Source organism: Hippichthys cyanospilos, chromosome 12 (assembly GCF_059441005.1).
Source record: "Hippichthys cyanospilos isolate Australia breed blue-spotted pipefish chromosome 12, RoL_Hcya_1.0, whole genome shotgun sequence".
Lineage (NCBI taxonomy): Eukaryota > Metazoa > Chordata > Actinopteri > Syngnathiformes > Syngnathidae > Hippichthys > Hippichthys cyanospilos.
Window position 1 is genome coordinate 5,880,132 of NC_142380.1, and position 19,464 is coordinate 5,899,595.

Consider the following 19,464-nt stretch of genomic DNA (forward strand, 5'->3'; position numbering starts at 1 on the left):
TGAAACAAGGCCTGTGTGGGCACACAATATCCATCCCTCCATTTTCTAGAGCTGCTTATCCTGACAAGAGTCGCAGGCTTGCTGGTGCCTATCCCAGCTGGCTTCAGGCAGTAGGCGGCGACAACCTGAACTGGTTGCCAGCCAATCGCAGGGCACACAGAGACAAACAACCATTCACGCACCCAATCACACCTAAGGACAATTGAGTATGTCCAATTCATCCGCCATACATGTTTTTGGAGTGTGGAATGAAGCCGGAATGCCTGGAGAGAACCCACGTGGGCTCGGGGAGAACATGCAAACCCCACACAGGAAGGCCGGAGCCAGATGGATCCCTTTTACTGTGAGTCAGACGTGCTATTCACTGCTCCACCGAGCCGGCCTTACACACAATATATATATCATACTATTTTAATAAAGCTTAATTTGTTGTATTAAAAAGAAGACAAAATGTTAATTGACTGACTAGATGATTTCATTGGTCGGGCTGATTTCAGACTACGGAGAGTAGAATCCGACAGATGCTGTTGCGTGTGGCAAACTCACCACTGCTGGCCTTCAGTTTGATGGTCATCATCTCCTCTTCCGAGTGCTTCTTCTTGATACTTTGCGCATTCAGCGGGCACCCTGACAAGCTTTTTGACCAGTCAGAACCACCGTTAGTATCAAGCTACCATACGTATACGTATATATATGTGAGTGTGCATAGGGCGAGCTTTTACCTTCTGTGCGTGGCAAAGACATTGTTGGCATGGCCGAGGCCGTTGCAACCGGGCAGGGGGCAGTGAGGCAGCTCCTGCTTGTTGCTCTTCCAAGCGAAGGGCAGCCCGTTGAGGGAGGCCTCCTTCTGTCTCCGGGCGGCCAGCGGACAGCTGCCGGCGCTGCGGTGAGACGCGTATTTGCCCGATACGTGGCCCTGTCCCTCGCAGCCAAAAACGGGACACCTGACCATGCACAGAAAAAAAAAAACATTCAAAGGAATTATTATTAAAATACTGTAAATTTCTGATTATTAACCACTATTTTTTTTTTATGTTTTAAACCCTGCATTTTATAGCGACTTATCTGCAGTTTTTTAAACTAGCCACCAGAGAGCAATCTTTTGGTAAACAAAAGTCGACGGAAGATATTTTCGAAGTTTTGAGTTCACGTTTGAAATGTTAATTTACCCCACACCAGCACTCTCCATTAGTAAACAAAACAGGCACATTACTGTTGTGCCGGTGCGGTATTCTAATAATCCGAGTGTGTCAGTGTTATATTGAAAATAGGCTGGCGCTTCTCTTGTTTATAAACGTGCAGACGTGCTGTGTATAATGTGTTATGTTGCTGTAACAAGGAAGTTAGAAAAAAGCATTACATAAAAACAAAAAAAAAATTCTGTGTACCACCTTTCTGGGAAAATATCTGATGCTACAACCTGCGTTTATTGCACCTTACACTTGTCAAAAATTCATTTTCTGTGACATCTTTCATGGTGCGGTTTATATTCCAAAATATATGGTAATAATGACAATAGTTTGTTTTTTATTTAATCTTCATTTCTTTCATGCCTGCCAATGACAAAATTCCAATAGATCCACCTGAGAAGAATTCAATACACTACAAAAGGACACTTACAATAATAAACCTTTGCAAATGAGATGCGCACCTAATATTTTGGCTATGCGGAAAAGAGCCCAACTCAATAACGAGCACCACAAGAAAAACCAACTGTTCTGGATACAGTGGCGCAAAATACGCTCCGAGTTCATTAAAACAATCTCTTCCAATAACTGGACCGGAAGATGTGTCGACCATTAACTTGATTAATCCAGCCAAATGCTGATTAAAAAAAAAAAAAAAAGTGGCCAAAACTGGAAACGGACTCAAATAATCGCATTAAGTGCAAGTAAGTAATCCACGCTGAACTTTGATGGGAATTTCACCAGGAGTTGTTGCGTTTTTTTGTTTCATTTCCCGCCACGTCGTCGTGGAGCCGCGGGAATCGTGGCAAATCGTCCACCCCGGCGCCAAAGAATACGTCCCGTTGTCGACACGTGGCAAAAAACGCAATTTGGGCATTTTTGCGAAAGTCGCAAGTAGACACAAAGGGAAGAGTGGCACCATCTGCCCCCGGCGCCCCCCCCACAAATGAGATCCATACCCATCTAATGCCTATAAGCTGATGCATTAGTAATTAAAAAGAGCAAAAAATCAGCGTCCAGATGCAGACGTCCACAAAGGCTCACGTGTCAATTACATGATTGTTTCGGAGGACCGGGCCGCTGGCGACGTTTTCTTCACATCATTACAAAGAAAGCACTCAAAGCCAGCGCCAGCCAGCCAGTGATAAGCCTGATACTCTCTTTCAAATCCCGCAAAATACATCAGAGCGCGCTAATCCCAGCACACTCATTCACTAATGTGAGCACAAAAGCTGATGATTTTCTTTGTGCAACTTGATGGCCCGCAGGTAGGCTGCCGCAGCCTCGGTGGCGGGATACCCCGCCGTCTTTGCCCCGCCCACATTGCCCCGCCCGCACACTTTGCCCCGCCTTTGCAAAGCGAGAAGCGAACATCTTACTGGAGCTCTTGCTCCTCTTTGTCCTCCTTGCCGGGGGTGAGCTTCAAGCCTCCTTTTCTGCCACGCGGACATCCCGAAAGGCTGAAAAGGAAAAAACAGCACAACTGTAATGGAAAATAAGGATTAGTATAATATTTTATTGTTCACTGACCGCCCTTTCACTTAACATACATGAGAATTCTCTGAAATCAGACGACCTTGAGGAAGAAGTGAATTCAACAACACAGACGTATTTTATTTTGTATTTGACTCCCTTCTCGCAGTTACTTCCCATCCATAGCCTGAAGAATCTTCTCTTTCTCTTCTCTTCACACTCTTTTAGAGAACACCATAGTGCTCTGTTAAGACTTTTGTTTTTGAAGCTTCAAATTAAAAAAAAACAAAGCGGCAATTTGTTTTACAGACTATTTTACTGATCCCCCCCTTAAAAAAAAGGTCACAGCACAACGCATCTCATTCAGATGATTAGCTCACTGGAAAGCTCTCCAGGAGCTCGTGATGACCCAGGTCATTGGGGTCAGGTGTGTTTCAAAGAGAAACTTAAAAGAACCCAATAAGTTTTAAAAGAGACCGTTCATGGCCTCCTCTCCAGTACTAACCGCATCCAACGCCAAATGACTGAAATTTGCCTTTCGTTTTGAGAATAATTTTAGCGGTCACGTGACAAAACCGGTCAGCTCGCTTCAAGGGCGGTCCTAACACCACAAGAAAAGCGAGTCGTCATTTCGCATTTAATTTTGCGGAAGCCCGGACATAAAATGCAGAAATTTTGCCTTCTGGTCGCACTGCGAGCGCCTCCGGCGAAAAAACGCATGGGACACGCAGACAAGAAGCGCGTAAAAGTACAGCGTGTTTGCGGCCGGCGCCGAGTGAGACTTTGACCATCTGCTCCCATGTCACGCGTCTGACAAATGCGTTTGGCGCTTGTCTTACCCACCTTCTGTGCGAGGCGTAGTTCCCCGTCACGTGTCCCGATCCGTCGCAGCCAGGTGTTGGGCACCTGCGCAGCCCACGCACACATACGCGCGTTACGCAAACGGCCAAAAGTACGCGCCAAGTATGAGCGAAGACGCATGGGAGACATGTCACATCCGTCGATGACGGCGGCCTTCGGAGCACCTACTTGAGTTCCTGAGAGTTGGCCGCCATCAGCGACTTGAGCGTCTTGTCGGCCAGCGGGCATCCCGATACGCTGCGGGGAACACGGAGAGCTAACCGTCAAGCATCATCGAATAAGACTGAGAAAAAAGTAGATATCGTCCCTCATTTTTATCCGTCGTTGAAATCGTCAGCACCTGTTTCACTTGTTGTTGTTGGTAATGCTTTCTCATTTCGGCCAGTTAAATCTTCCAAATTTGTGAGAAATGTTGAAACTGACATCTATTTGGGTATATTGCACTGAGCAACACTTTCTCCATTCGAGGAGATCAATGTTTGCTTTTCAATATCTCGGTTTCATAAACTGAAATGAATACTGTAAACAATTTTGCTCAACACATTCATTGTACAGATTTAAACTCAAAAGAATTGTTAAGTATCAGTATATTTTAGTTTGCTTTTGAAAAATGATTTGAATGAATAAATCGCTTGCACGTAGTTGAGCAAAGCATTCTGGTAAGTGATCTCACTATGATAGGCTCTTGGGAATTTATCCAGGCATTATCTAGATGTAAATTAAGCTGAAGCTTCAAATGAGTCTAGCAGTAATAGAAAAGTCAACATTTAACTTGAAAAGTTTGAAATCATCAAGAAAAATCAGACTGAGGTGGGAAAAAGGTTGAATCCCCTTCAAGTTTTGCCATGCAGAAAAAAAAAAAATCCCAATTTCCAGCAGGGTAAATTCATGGAAAAAGTCTCGCTACGTGACGCTAAGGAGAGAAGTGTGGAGTGAGCGTACCTCCGATGCGATGCATAATTTCCCGTCACGTGGCCGCTGCCGTCACAGCCCGGGGTCGGACAGCTGCGGGAGGGCACACAACATTTCCGATTGGCACCGAGAGCGGCAAGGGGCGCCGGGGAGGAAGTAGGGTGGCGGCGGCGCGGGCCGACGTTAGTACGTTTAGTAGCAATCGAACGGCCTTTGTTTAATGACGTGGGCTAGTGTCAGTCAGGTTCCGGACTAGCGGGTTCTAGCAACAGCGCTGGCCGGCGGCTCCAACTAGCATGGGTAAAAACTCACATGTCAAAGTGACACAATTCCTCTCGCGCCGCATCAACCTGCGGACATAGCGGTTGCAAGGTCAGTTTGTGGCGCCCGCGGGGGCCGGCTTCCGCCACAAACCGCCCGACGTCATTTGGGCTCGGTGGGTGCGAAAGCATTTCGTTCAAAACAGTCGGTCCTCTCGTTTACGGGATAAGAATTTGAGCGTTTCAGGCGGCGGCCATTTTGCATGTCATCGCTAACGACCAATCAACAAATAGCAAAAAGCCTGAAGGATCGAAAATGAATTCCTATTCCATAAAGGCAACATTCATCAAAATGTCAAGTTTAAACTAACGCCGCATAAAATATATTCCTTTATAAAAATATTTACTTATTGACTTCCCCTTTAAGGGAAAACAAAGTTGTCAAGTTGTAACGAAACAGCCGTCATTTTACGAGAATCAGGTCGCAACTGTAATTTAATCAAGTGACATTTTACAACTTGAGGCATAGTAGGAGAAAAAATGTCATTTTAGAAAGATAGTCATGAAAAGAAACAACATAAGAAACAGAAATATTTTATATGAATACACTCATGCGTCACGTAGAAGAGAGGTCATTTTATGAAAAATAAGCCTCAATATTACAAGAAAGATTATGTGATCTTACGAATAAAACCTGCTATAATATGACAAAAAAGTTGTAATTTGGCAGGATAAAAGTAGTAATATCACAATATAAAACCGAATTTTACCTACAAATTTTCTATGATGAAAAAAGTTGTAATGTACAGCAATTATTTTTACTGCCTAAAGTCACCAGCCTCTTTACCATTGGAACACTCCAATACCTTTTACAATAAACACAGTTTAAAATTTATAGTGAAATCAGAATTTTTATGCAGTAAAAAATGTGAAATACTGGAAAATCTAAAGATATTGCAGAGACTTTTCATGTTTATAATGCTAACTAAGAATATCATAAAAAAATAGTTGAAGTTAAAGATATATATATACATATATATATATATATATATATATATATATATATATATATATATATATATATATATATATATATATATATATATATATATATATATATATATATACAGTATATAGTGCTTAGCTAAAGGAATTTCTAAAAAGGGCTGCAGAAATAAGAACAATTAAGACATTTATGAATGAGAGCAAAAATAATTGCTTTTGGTGTATAACTACAAAAGAAATTGATCACTTTAGGTACTAAAAGTAGTAAGTACAACATCAATTACATAATAAAGTACTTATATTTACTGTATATATATATATATATATATATATATATATATGTATATATATATATATATATATATATATATATATATATATATATATATATATATATATATATATATATATATATATATATATATGTACTATTTCCCATATTTGGAGTCTAAAAACGCAATGTTAGTTTAGCTGAGTTAGTTGAGCTGAGTGAGATGTTCGAGGAACGCTGTCATTTTGAGTCAAAAGGTTAATTTCCTAAATCGATACCGATTGGACGCTGCGGATTTTCGGCGTCCGGTCCACGGCGCCCCCTAACCTTTTCCGCTCGCCGGCCGCCCCGCCCGCCATCCGGGCAAAAGCCGTTTACCTCAAGAGTTCTTTCTTGGACTCTCGCAGGAGCATCTTGGCCTTGATCATGGCCGCCTCGCCCTGGTAGCGTTGCGGGTCGCCGCCCGCCCCGTCCGACTCCTCCTGCTTCGGCACAAAAGACGGCGACGTGGCGCATTGGGCTCAAATTCACTAATTAATCAGCCCCCCCTCCCCCCGGCCCGATAATAATACTCTTAAAAAGCAAAAGGAACGAGTTAGAGCGCAAAGCAAAGAGATTACGCTTTAGGATACTTCTACACGGGCAAAGCATACATCCATTTAAAGTCATACTTAATCCCCATGATATTTCTCATGACGTATGGATCCCACCCCGCATACAGGAGTGGCCAGATGTTATATAGAAAGAAAGCAGGTCAACAAATGAGTGAAATGAAAAGAAAACAAAAGCCTTAAAGCCCAGATTAAGAAACATTCAGGCCAATGAGCATGCGACTTGTTCAATAATGCCGTACATTGATGACCTGATAACGTCTGGACAAAAATTCGCCTTTAAAAATAAAACAACACCTTGCTAACCTGCAAAAAAAGGGGAAAAAAAACTATACATACACAGGGAACACAAAATCAGGTCCACAAAAAAAAAAAAAAACAACATGCTTTTAAGACAAATAAAGTCTAATTAAGGCTGCAACTTATTTTGTTGATTAAATGAATTTGATTGAAAAAAAACATGTAATATCCGGCCCTATTTTCAATTTCTTTCAAATTGACACACCAAAAACAATTTTTGTATGATGTGGTTGCTGATTTAGACGAACAATTGTAAACAATTTTCCAAAGCAGATGCTTGCAAATTTTTAATAATGATTAAACACAATGATAATCGCTCTCATGCTAACCCAAATATAATAATCGATTAATTAACCGCTGCACCTCTAAAGTCACTATTTGACAAAGGTACAATTGTAATGATGAAAAAATCTAAAATTGTAATTGACATGAAAATAAAGAAGCTCAATTTTTGCCGTTGAGGGGAGTTTGCGCCGTTGCGAGCGTGAGCACGACCGCTTTGTTTTTGGGCCGATGAGGGCAATGGCGGCTTACTTCGGGACAGATGGGGCAAAGGAGTTTTTTTTTCTTACCTCGCCCTCATGTAAAAGGTGCGCTTGAGCTAAGTTGATAGCGACGGGGCTGTCCCAGCTGTCCCTGTCGCATAGCTGGTGGTAGAAGGCGGGGCTAATCAGCAAGCCGCCACAGCCTTTCGCCGCCGCCCCCAGCACCAACTCGGGAGGCGCTTGGTCGTCCGAGGACCCTTTGCAGCGGACGCTCTCCTTACTTTTCTTCATGCTCAGGTCCAAGGTGCCGTTTTCGTCCACCTCGATGTGCATGTCCTGCAGGAAGTGGACATGCAAAACCTTGTCAGTTCACAAAATGCAGGACTTGCACACACGTTACAACTTGTGTGACATTTTTTACATCAAAGGAATTTCACATCAAAGGAAAAGCCTAAAAGAAGACACTCGGGAGCTGAAATTTCACCCAGATGGTGACGTGCTCGCCAGTGTAAAGTTGAATGCACTCAAAGCAGGTTTTTTTTTTTCATTTTCCTCGCGACACACCTTGAGTCCTTTTTGCCATAAATACCCGACGTTCAACCATCCGCGTTCCACCAAGTTTATGTGTGTATATGGCGAACGAGCGCAATTAATAAACGAGTCATATGGAATACTGTGTTCTTTAATCGGTGCACTCAGCTCCACACTGTTAATTGAATCAACTGGAGACATCACAACCTTTACATGATCTTTTAGTGATGTTTCTGTATGAACGTTGCACTCGGACGTTGGTTCAGTCCGCTCCCTTCTTTTAGTGAAAATAATGCCGTCACAACCTCACCGAATAAAAATGTGCATCTGCGCTGGTTTCAACGTATGCATAACAGTTCCTCTTTAGAAGTGTTTTAAATGGTTGAAGGTGTTAGCGGGCGTCCTGTACATATGCAGATATTTTGCGGCATATAGAGTAGGCCTGCAAATATGGCTCCCGCGGGCCGGCCCGCGTCGGCCCGGCCCGGCCCGGCAGACGGCAAAGCTGTTCCCGATTTTCTGCGCCCAACGCCGACAAGGCAACTAAGCTGCAAAACGGGAGCAGATGATCAACGCGCTCACACTCTTTTATTCATCGCCAGTAAGGGGGAGGGGGAGGGGGAGGGGCGGGGGCGGCAGCTCCGCAGCAGGCCGGGACGCGCGCGGCGCTAGGTGTGCGACGACAACCTTGAATCGGCGGCGGCCAGCGCGGAAGGACGCCGCAAGTCTTCGCGGCAAACGTCATATAGCACTTTGCCAAAAATGAGATGTTATCATTTCACCAGCTCTTTTAGCAATATAGCTTCAGACATTTCTAAAACTCATGAAATTGGGGAGGGGGGGGGGGGTGAGGGGTCATAAGGGTTTTTGTACTTGTTTGACTTCCTCAGAAAATTCTCATAGTATTAGAATATGATTCTTTATGTAACTGAAAAACTTCAAAACTTTTGACTTTTTTGGTTGTTTTTTTAACCTCAAAATGTTCTATAAAACATGACTTGTGAAACTACGACTTTGATCTGATTATGCAGGATTTTTTTTCACCCCTTATAATATTACAAGCTAACTTTAGTTGTGCTATCGATGTGAAATATCATGCAAGAAATTTTTCTCAAGTGACATTTTGACTCATTCAATCCAAGGATATATTTCTACATTATGTTTAAAATGTGGACATCTACATTTACCATGAAATGCCTTTTACATATTTTTGATGACTGAATAAAGAATAAAGTAATCAATTACTTTAGAAAATGGGGTAGAAAGGTAATCACTTACTTTACATGTTAAAGTAGCTATACATTACAGCAGTCAATATTAATTAATTTATCACTTTAGCACCTATAGTAATTAATTACTTGAGCACTTGATTATGTCATTGATTCTATACTTTTATTATTACCTTGGCTAATCAATGACTTTAGTCCTTAAGTACCAAAAGCAATTACTTTAGTACTCAATTCATAAATGTCTTTAATTTTACCGGTAGTTTAGGCTTGTAAGATCACGACTTAGGTAAGATGATGACTTAAATCTTCTCCTGTTTGATTTTCTTGCAATATTGTAGTTTTGACTGGAATTGAGTGTGTGTCTTCTTCTTTTGATGCAATGACACCAATTTCCATGTGTGTGCAATAAAGCTTTTTAACTATGTTTTTTTTTTTTTTTTTCTGCTTCCCGCACCGCCAATTTGCGTCTTTTGATGCTTCGGCCTTTTGGAGATGAACCGGCGTTGCTTTGGATGGCGAGGACCAACCTTTGTGGCGGCGGCGGGCGGGTGCCGCGCCCCCGTCGTCTCGCCGCTCTCCCGGTAGCGCGTGGACAGGTTGAGGATGGCGGCGGCGGCTTCTTGCTTGGAGCGAGCGGGCGGCGGGCTGCGCTGAGCGCAGGTGGGCAAGCGGCCACCTGGAGCCGGCAGGAAGCCGGGATGATAAGGCGGAGGCGCTGAAGAGAAGAAAAAAAAGAGAAAGTGGGGGGGGGGGGGGAGACACAGCAGGTGGTCATAAGATGCGTCGGAAAGGCCACTTGCAAACATTGCACGCTTAATTTGGCTCTTGCTAATGCAAACGTCTTGCATTTTCTACTTGATGAAAAATGTCACCACACAGCGCAATATCGACATTATTTTGAGTTCTAATGGGTTTAGATGGTCCAAAATTTGGACAATGATTATTTTTGTACACACAATCTCGCACGTCCAGCTGCAAACATACATAAATATCAGAATGAGCGCATTTTTAAATTTCACGTTTTAATCATCTGATGGAAATTCCAGCTCCCTGGTGTTTTTCCACCATTGATTCTGTTATGATGTACAGTCATTAAATAATTAAAGGAATTTCCTTAATTTGTAACATAATGCCACAAGGGTTGAAAGGTACAAAGTTCTTCTGGCGATGATACAAGTTGAGCGTCTTAAAATGAACAAAATGAAATTTTTTATGACCTTGTATTCATTCTCATCATGTGAATTCTGCTAAAAATGAGAATCGATTTCTTCTTTTCTTATACAATGACCATTTTGCTCTGATAAATAGGACTAATTCCTAATTAATTATTTTTTGCATTACAAATGATTTCTCATGAATTTGGACACAAATTGACAAGATAAAGACAAGTTAGGGAGCGTGTGGACATATTGCAGGCTGATTGGACATATTTGTTTGATGAACAGGGACTCTCCACGCTTTGCTTTTTCCTCACCAGATCTTCCGGCGTTTCGAATATGGTTTGGTATTGTTGTAAAAGACAATATGGTCACGGATCGAGGTTGGGCTTCCTCGCAGAAACATCAAAGCCCCTTAAGTACGCCGTGATTTTAAAATTCCAAATCGTAAATGGCAACGTACAGTCGGGGTAGCGCGAGACGTCCGGGTCGCCGTCCAGCGGGCGCTTTCCAAAGACCTGCGCGTCGAAGCTGGCGTAGTCGAAGCGAGATCCGCCGCTGTACCTGTCCGGGCCACCCTGCGGGGCGGGCAACATCGAGGGAGCCGGCCCGTAGTTGATCTGGCACAGCTCCAACATCTTCACCCTGGAAGCATGTGTGCACCAAAATCAAAAGACGACGGGAACTCGCTTAGCTTTCACACTGTAGCTGAAGGACAACTTCTTTTTTTTCCCTGTAAAAATATTCTAACTTCATTAGAACATTTTCTCTTTTAATATTACAATTTTGGTCTGGTAAAATTCATTTTTTTGGAAGAATGCATATGTTTTTGATATGTTTTCCTTTGTAAAACGATGACCATTCCTTGCAGATGCACAAAGTTATTCTCCTAAAGTCACAAATTCATCCCAGTGAAATTAACATTTTTCTTTCTCCGTAAAATCTCACAATTGAAATTATTCACACATAATTTCATGACGTTTATTTCCCACTATCAAATTCTCCAGGCTTATATTGGTACACTTAGAACGATAAGATTTTAGCTCTCCCCAAAATGGATGTTTAAAAACATCTTTATTTTATTAAAATGGTGACTTCTCTTTGGTAATGTTTTTATTTATTTTCTTAGGTAAACGTCTGACATTATCCTCGTAAATTGACTCCTAATATATATATATATATATATATATATATATATATATATATATATATATATATATATATATATATATATATATATATATATATATATGGTGACAATAATGCTTGTTAGGATGACAGATTTGATGAGTTGAAACTTTTTGAAGCCTGGCTGCCACAAACAAATGAAAGAGGGCGGGGCTGCCATAACAGAGGGAAAGTATTTATTTATTTATTTATTGTACACGGGATTTGATGCTGCGGACGCGGCGGGCCAGGTTGCCAGACTAATTAATATCGCGGGAGTGGGCATCCTGCCCGTCATAAATCCAGCGGGAACAAAGAGTTCTGCGCTTTTATCATTTCTAATGGAGTGGTGCTTGCAAGCAGACTGCGCCTTCTGTAAAAAAACACACTGTTTTTGCAAGGAGCCCACCCTCCCCCCCGAGGTGACAACCGGGCTGGCCGTACCTGGGCGAGCGATCGGGCGTCTGTCTGCTTTTCAAGATCTCGTCCTGAGGCTTGGAGATTTTGACGGCGGCGGCGATGGGGCAACCCGACAAACTGGGAAGGCGATCAAAGGCGTTGGTCGACGCTCCGACCGAGAGGTCAGGTGACGCTTCCTCGCGGCGAGCGTTTACCTGCGGTGGGTGCTCCGGTTGCTGTTGACGTGGCCTCTTCCCGTGCAGCCAGGAGTAGGACACTTGAGCACGTTCTCGTGCATGGCCAAGACTGCGGAAGAGAGAGAGGGAGAGAGAAATATCAATATTGATAACCCAAATGGACCCTAAAAATCTCAGGACACCGCCGTTAACTCATTCAGTGCTGTGGTCTTTTAAAATAATAATAACAATTATAAATAATACAATTCTGGTCAGATATGTTTTTTTATGGAGAGTAGCTGACACCCTTCACAAATGTTTATCTAACATGAGGCAATTGAACACTGTAGTGATAACTGTGACCATTGGATGGCAGTCTTTCCACACATACAACACAGCTATTACTAACATCAATTCTAACTGAAGAATGGAAGTCAATCTTTCACATGGCAACACCCATATTTACATAGACATAGCACATCATAGTGTCCTCTGTGCATTAGGGACAGTTTTGGGGCGTTAGGTCACATATATTTGACAAATGCTTACCTAACATGAGGCAATTGAGCACTGTAGTGATAACTGTGACCATTGGATGGCAGTGTTTCACACTTAAAACACAGCTATTACCAACATCAATTCTAACTGAAGAATGGAAGTCAATCGTTCATGTGGCAACACCCATATTTACATAGACGTAGCACATCATAGTGTCCTCCGTGCATGAGGGACAGTTTTGGGCTGTTTGTGAATGACCTCGTGAAAAATACCACAAATCAAAAAAGGAATTGAGCAATAAGCCCTGCAGTGAGAACCTAACCTAAGTGGCCTGGGTCGCATTTGAAAAAATCGGATCTGTGTCGTTCACACTTCCAAAAGATCACATACAGGTTGCATAGGCTAAAAAAAAAATCCGAATTATGTCACTTCAGACTGCTGTGTGAACGTAGCCTGAAACAAGCTTTGGAGATGGACCCTGAATGTGTCCAAAAGATCTTTTTTTTCTGCCAAGAGAAATTCTGAATAACGTGTTATCATTCTTGGCCTGGTCGGAATCTATTTTTGTGTTTTTTTTTCCTGAAAGGAAATCAACAGCGGATTCCTCCATTGTCGGCTTGAATACGTCGAGTTCGCAAGTGTTTCAAGGAGCGCCAGTAAATGTTTACGAGGTGAATAAGGAGGTTGGGGGCACGGGCTGAATATTTGCGTCGGCGCGCAGCAGAGCTGGAAAGTGGCCGCAATGTAAATAGCTTAGTGCAAAGAAAAGAGGAGACGGACGGCTGATTATATTCTTCAAAAGAAAAACGCGCTTAAGGGCTGCTCGCCGTACATCCTTAGAAACTTCTTTTCTCTCCGCCAATTAGTTGCTTGGACTTGTCTTATTTATTTTGTTCAATAGCATACTCGCTAGGCCCTTTGATTTGCACACACTGCCTACACTGGGCGAGAAAAAGTTAATTACTTTTCCTGTTGCTTTTGTAACATTCGGCTTTAATGTCCAATGTTTGCGGAGTTTTTATGGAATGTCTTAACAATCGCCAGCATGGGGGGGGCGGCAAATAAAACATTGAAAAAGCCTTCAATGCACACAACAGAAGAGGCCGACAAATCCTTGAAGTTACTTGTTAAAGTGATGCGCGTTTGAACTCCATTCAATGTTGACGCTCGCTCGTTCGCTCCGCTTGACGGGAATAAAATCAACACTTTATGTATACATCATAAACAGCCTCGGTGTTTGGAATGCTACACAATCGTTCCATTAAGAGGGAAGCCCGGTCAAAAAATAAGATGTTCAGTTTGCCCCCGCTAGCTTAAAAACAGCCTTCTGATCAATACTAACTCATCCATCTCAGAGAAGGTGGCTTTCTTCTTGTCAACCGTATTTTAGTTTATTTATGTGACGTTGGCAAACTGAGCCCTGATTGGTTTAGAGTATTAAATGTTTTAATTTTGACAAGTTCAGTAACACTGTAGAAGAGCAAAAACACCCCCCCCAAAAAAAAAAAATTCAATATATTCAAGCTTCAATCAATATATTTGGAGTTTCATTCAATATATTTGGGGTTTCATTCAATATATTCGGGGTTTCATTCAATATATTCAAGCTTCAATCAATATATTCGGAGTTTCATTCAATATATTCAAGCATCAATCAATATATTCGGGGTTTCACTCAGTATATTAAAATATTAATTTCCTGAACGGCATGCCATATATATATATATATATATATATATATATATATATATATATATATATATATATATATATATATATATATATATATATATATATATACTGTACTAAATACAATGTAAAATGTAATCGATATTTTTTTCATGAATATAAATATCAGGCCAGTTTTGCAAGATTCAAGAAAAAAAATACAATTATTATTTACCGATTAAAAAAAAAATCATCTTTTCATTTTGTTAGGAGGAAAAAATATGACTGTTTTCAGTGAATAAATGTTAATAAAAAAATGCTAGTTTTAATACCTTGAAATGAGCACTTAAGATTTTTTTTTTTGTTACACACAATAGTTTTACTTTTTAAACAAAAAAAAAAAAATTAGTTTCTACTTTTTTAACCCTTGTGGAGTATTTTGATCAGTTTTGGCTCATTTTCTTCCAAATCATTCTCACAGTATTTTAGCTAATGGATGGCGCATTCCTTGGTAGTGCCTTGATATCTATAAGCGGTCACTCCATTTTCACCATTTGGGTGAAATTTCAGCTTCCTAGTGCTTTTTTTAAAATGCTTTGATGTGAAATGCCTTTGGCGTAAAGATCAAAGAATTGGACAAGATACCGCACAAGGGTTAAAATTGCATTTTGGATTGATCAAAATATAAAATAACAAGGTTCAAGTACATTTAGAGTAAAGCAAAAGCTGTGCAAGGATATAATATCCCTTCGCGCAAAGTATGTGTGAAAAAAGCGGCGTGTGGCGAGATGCCATCGGAACACTCACTCTCTGGAGGAACTCGCACTTTATGAGGACACCCGGACAAACTCCTGTGATGAGGATACAGGCCGGTCACGTGACCCGTGCCGTCGCATCCCGGCGTGGGACACTTGATGTCCCGCTTGTCCGTCCGCGGAGAGTCTGCGCAAAAACAGACAATGACATTATTCCCGCAAGCCGAGAGAGATTGAAACATCCCGCAAAGCCAGACACTTTTTTTTTTTTTAACCTCTCAATAAAAAGCATGCATTAATCTGTCCTTTTAGTTAAGGCTGGAGTTGACCACACTTCTTAATGCCCGAGCATGGAAAGATTACATGGAGGATTACGCCTTTAGCCACGCTCATTTGAAGAATCCCGGGGAAACACGAGAGGTACTTTAGCGGGATTTAAGACTTATGCTCACGGTTAAATATCCACTTGATTCCTATCAAAATCCAATATTGGGAGTAGTCGCGATGTACTTGTATTATTATTATTATCATAAGTCCGTTTATGTATTACTTGACTTGTTGCCAAAATGTTTCACGGGGAAAGAGGATTTCAAGCGATGATTGGTCTCTATTTCATTCTTGTAATTCCCTCCGATGCTTTATGAGCGCTGGGTAAAAAGTCGATTCTTTTTGCGCCGACGCACGTTGTACATTTCGACTTTGGAGAGAAAAAAGCGGAGTGCAACATTTGAACAAGACTGGCATGATAACTTGTGTTTGTTTTGAATAGCGTGGTGGGCCGTCCGGGAAATATCCAGGCCTTGTATGGCCCGCAAGCCACAGTATGCACACCGCCCACGGTGTGGGAAGCATACAGTGTATAAAAAGAATCTAAAAATGCTGTTCTTCACCGTAAAATACTGGTAATTTGGTTGGCAGGAAAGTACCGATAAATTTCAACATTCACGGTAAAAAAAATTGTATTGAAACATTTGATTTTATTCGGTATATTTTGTAAATGTACATTTTATTTATGGCTCCAGGTAGATTTGTTTTGTTTGGTTTAATATGGCTCTTTCAAAATTTCAAATTATAGATGCACAGATGAAAACGGTAGATATGTAAATCGCATATAGAAGTGTTTTGCAACTATATTTTGCCAGGCCCCCCCTAGAAAAGAGAAAACTTTTCGACCCCCCTAGTTGATGCACTAAATATAAATAAGATTATTATTGATGAAAATTGTTAAAGTATACCTACACATGTATCCTTTTTAACATTAACAAGAGAAAAACGCAATCTAAATCAACTTTCAACAACTGTTAATTATTTTGATCGCGTTTATACGGGTTATAGCTTAGTCTAAAATTGAAAAAAAAAAGAAGCAAGTGCACCAAAGTGCCTGGAACTAAAAGAAAACGATGAAAATGATTACTTTATTGCAGTTACATTCCACATGACAAAAAGAAAGCCTCGGGTAAGTACCTTTGCCCGAATGATAGGTGAGCCCGTTGTCCAATTCCAGGAAGCGCTGATGCCGCCTGTCATTGGTCATCTGCTCCATGAGGAAGCGGTCCATCTGGCGGTAGGCGTGATGCAGGGCCTGCCTCTGCTCCGTCTGCAGGGCCATGGCCCGCTCCAACAGGCTCAGCTGGACCCTGCCGCGACCCGTTTCCGGCGCCCAGGCCTCCGGTCCGGAAGGCCTCTCCGCATCCGCTGAGGCGTCGGCATCCGCGTCGCTGTCCCCCGGCTCCCCCTCCCTGTCCTCCTCCTCCTCGTCATCGGGCCGGTACGTCCGGAAAAGGCTCCCTCGCCCGCTCGGGTCCAGCCGAGGTTCTTGGCGCAGGGGCGAAGGGTCGTCGCGGGTGACGGAGGGGCTGGAGCCGTCAGCCGCGGCGGGGAAGGCCCAGCCCGGGGACGACGAGCCGCTCGGCCCGTCCAGGCTCCGCTCGTCCTCGTCCATTTCGGGGGTGCTGAGCGGGCGCTGCGGCGAGCCCTCCGCCGTCACCTCCGACCACCCCGGCGAATCGTCGGAGCCGCCGTTTAGCGGGCTCAAGTTTCCGTCTGAAACAACGCGCGTTGAAAACTTACTACCTTACCGTCTTTTCTTCCGCGCATGGTTCTCACTAGCAACCATCTCATGAAACCAAATATACAGTGGACGCATTAGCTACCGTATTTTTCCCACTACTTTTTCATCATGATTTGAGCCCTGCGGCTTGTAGTCCAGCGCGGCTTATCTGCTGCTTTTCCCACCCGTCAAACAAATGTCCGTTTTTGGAACAACTATGAAATAGAACTGAAAAGATGTGAATCAATGGCTGTGCTCAAAAGAGTTTAAAAAAAAAAAAAAAGTCTGAATTGAATAAGATCTTGTATAAAAGATTGTGATGTGTAAATCTGATATACGGTATACAGTTTATATGATTGTATTTATAAATTTATGATTGTACATAATTTATTTGCAGTGTGTGCAAAAATAATCTATTAAGTAAGTAACAGGAGGCAGAATGCTATCGAAGTATTGATTTCGAGTTTGAACTGCTATATAAATTAATTAGACAATTAAAACAGACAATTAAAAAACTAAACAAAGAAAATGTAAATTTCATAGCGTTTTTTTTCTTTTTTTTTTACTTCTGCGGCTTATATACTGGTGCGCCTTATATATGTGCGCCTTGTATCCGAAAAATACAATAATTACCATAGGCTTCTATTGCCGCCATATGACAATTTTACACTACCATCCCAATTTCATACGGCCAGGCTCCACTGTATTAATATATATATATATATATATATATATATATATATATATATATATATATATATATATATATATATATATATATATATATATATATATATTTTTTTTTTGTTTTTTTTTTTTTTTGGGGTAGTATCAGTGTAAAAAGTAAGTGTAGGCCACGCCCCCTTCCTCGCTCCAGTCCTTGTCTTCCAGGGGCAAACAGACCGCATCACAGGATAATAATTTGGATGTAATCTTCCAAAATCCTTTTAAGGTTTTACAAGTTGTGTCACTTTCCTCCAAATAATACAGTGGGAAAAACATGTTTTTGTGAAGAACACATGTAACAGCGATTCTCCAGTAATTACTCGCCGCGAAGGATATTTTAGGTTTTTCTCTTTTTTTTAACATGAGAGAACAAGGCAAAATTGAAGAACCAAATTTGTTTTGCTTCCGTCCTCTTTTCGTCAGACGCAACAAAGATTGAAGATGAAGATTAAAGGGGGATTTACAGTACATTTGTTTTTAAATAATAATTAGTTCAGAGTGTTTTTAAGTTGAAGCCAAGCGGGAACATGTTTTCATCTGCTTGAACACTGATGCCAAAACATGACATCTGGTTTCTGAAGATGAAGAGAAGGAAAGTGAAGATTCCTAAAAAAAACATTCACGAAATTGGATTATTTCATGTACCGTAGATATTTCTTTTAAAAAAACAGAACGAGACGCGCGTAAACATTGCCTTCACTTGTACATTCGTTCCATTTGTTTTGCAAGCACTCTTCTTTTGTCCAACCCAAAACTGTCAATGTGGAGAAAATATTTGTCATGGTAATCAATTAAATATGTTCAAATGTGTTAATCGTCTTATGAATTCATATATACAGTATACTTGTAGGCTAAATGCTAAATACTTCACATTCTTTCGCATAATAAATACATACTTCTTCACATGAGGACAAAAGTGAGTAAGATCTTGTGTAAAAAATTAAATTACATGTGAAAAGAATAAAAAAGACTGTATGTGTTATTATGTATATATAATTATGCGTATGCACCTGTGTGTCAATGTATATATACATACAGCATTGGCGTATATATTTAGACGTGTAAATATGAATTACATTATTTATATTAATGCTGACATCTAATTGATTGTAGATTGTAGAGAATTATTGTCACATGCATAACACGAAAAGTGTGACCCGTTCTGTCTTTGTGATGTGAAATTGTATATTAAAATTTGAGTCATTAAAATACAAAGTGTAGGACGAGATGGTTTTATACTTCTTCCTACTTCCTTTTGAAAATTTACAGCGAATGTCATTGAACTGAATATGTACTGACAATTTCTTTTATATGCTTTATTTTTGAGTTTTTAATTTTAAATTTGTTTATGATATGTTCAGTAAAAACAATCAATAATGCTGGGCTACTGACTATTGCATCTGTGCAACCCTGTGGCATTATGGGAAAAAATTCTGAGCGCAGATAATATTCAAATCATAACTATGAGTAATAAACAATGTTTACTTACTGAATTATTGCACATATTGGTCTAATGTAGGTCAAATACGGATTTAATTAAAAAAAAAAACACACACACACAACACCTGTCCTTTTTTCCCATCATGCCTGGTGAAAAAAAAAACAATTTTTCCCAACATTGGTGCCCATAAAAATCGAACCCACAAATGATCATATTATACTGGTATAATAGGCCGAGGAGGATTGGTTTTGTCTACTTATTGGAGGCCCGGTATTTTATTTGACCGATTTGAAAAGCTCTTT

General features: G+C 41.0%; 1 protein-coding gene across 1 annotated transcript in view; it reads right to left on the reverse strand.

Annotated features, from left to right (window-relative positions):
• st18 (ST18 C2H2C-type zinc finger transcription factor) overlaps nucleotides 1-19,464 on the reverse strand; it is a 70,017-nt gene that overhangs the window by 4,077 nt on the left and 46,476 nt on the right. The window contains exons 7-20 of the mRNA XM_088429531.1: nucleotides 16,410-16,988; nucleotides 14,998-15,132; nucleotides 12,064-12,154; nucleotides 11,894-11,986; nucleotides 10,746-10,927; nucleotides 9,653-9,840; nucleotides 7,453-7,701; nucleotides 6,348-6,454; nucleotides 4,464-4,526; nucleotides 3,690-3,758; nucleotides 3,504-3,566; nucleotides 2,567-2,647; nucleotides 723-944; nucleotides 547-635 (exon numbers count right to left, since the gene is read on the reverse strand). Coding sequence (XP_088285657.1) covers nucleotides 547-635; nucleotides 723-944; nucleotides 2,567-2,647; nucleotides 3,504-3,566; nucleotides 3,690-3,758; nucleotides 4,464-4,526; nucleotides 6,348-6,454; nucleotides 7,453-7,701; nucleotides 9,653-9,840; nucleotides 10,746-10,927; nucleotides 11,894-11,986; nucleotides 12,064-12,154; nucleotides 14,998-15,132; nucleotides 16,410-16,988 — 2,211 coding nt within the window. The remainder of the gene's footprint in view (nucleotides 1-546; nucleotides 636-722; nucleotides 945-2,566; nucleotides 2,648-3,503; nucleotides 3,567-3,689; nucleotides 3,759-4,463; nucleotides 4,527-6,347; nucleotides 6,455-7,452; nucleotides 7,702-9,652; nucleotides 9,841-10,745; nucleotides 10,928-11,893; nucleotides 11,987-12,063; nucleotides 12,155-14,997; nucleotides 15,133-16,409; nucleotides 16,989-19,464) is intronic.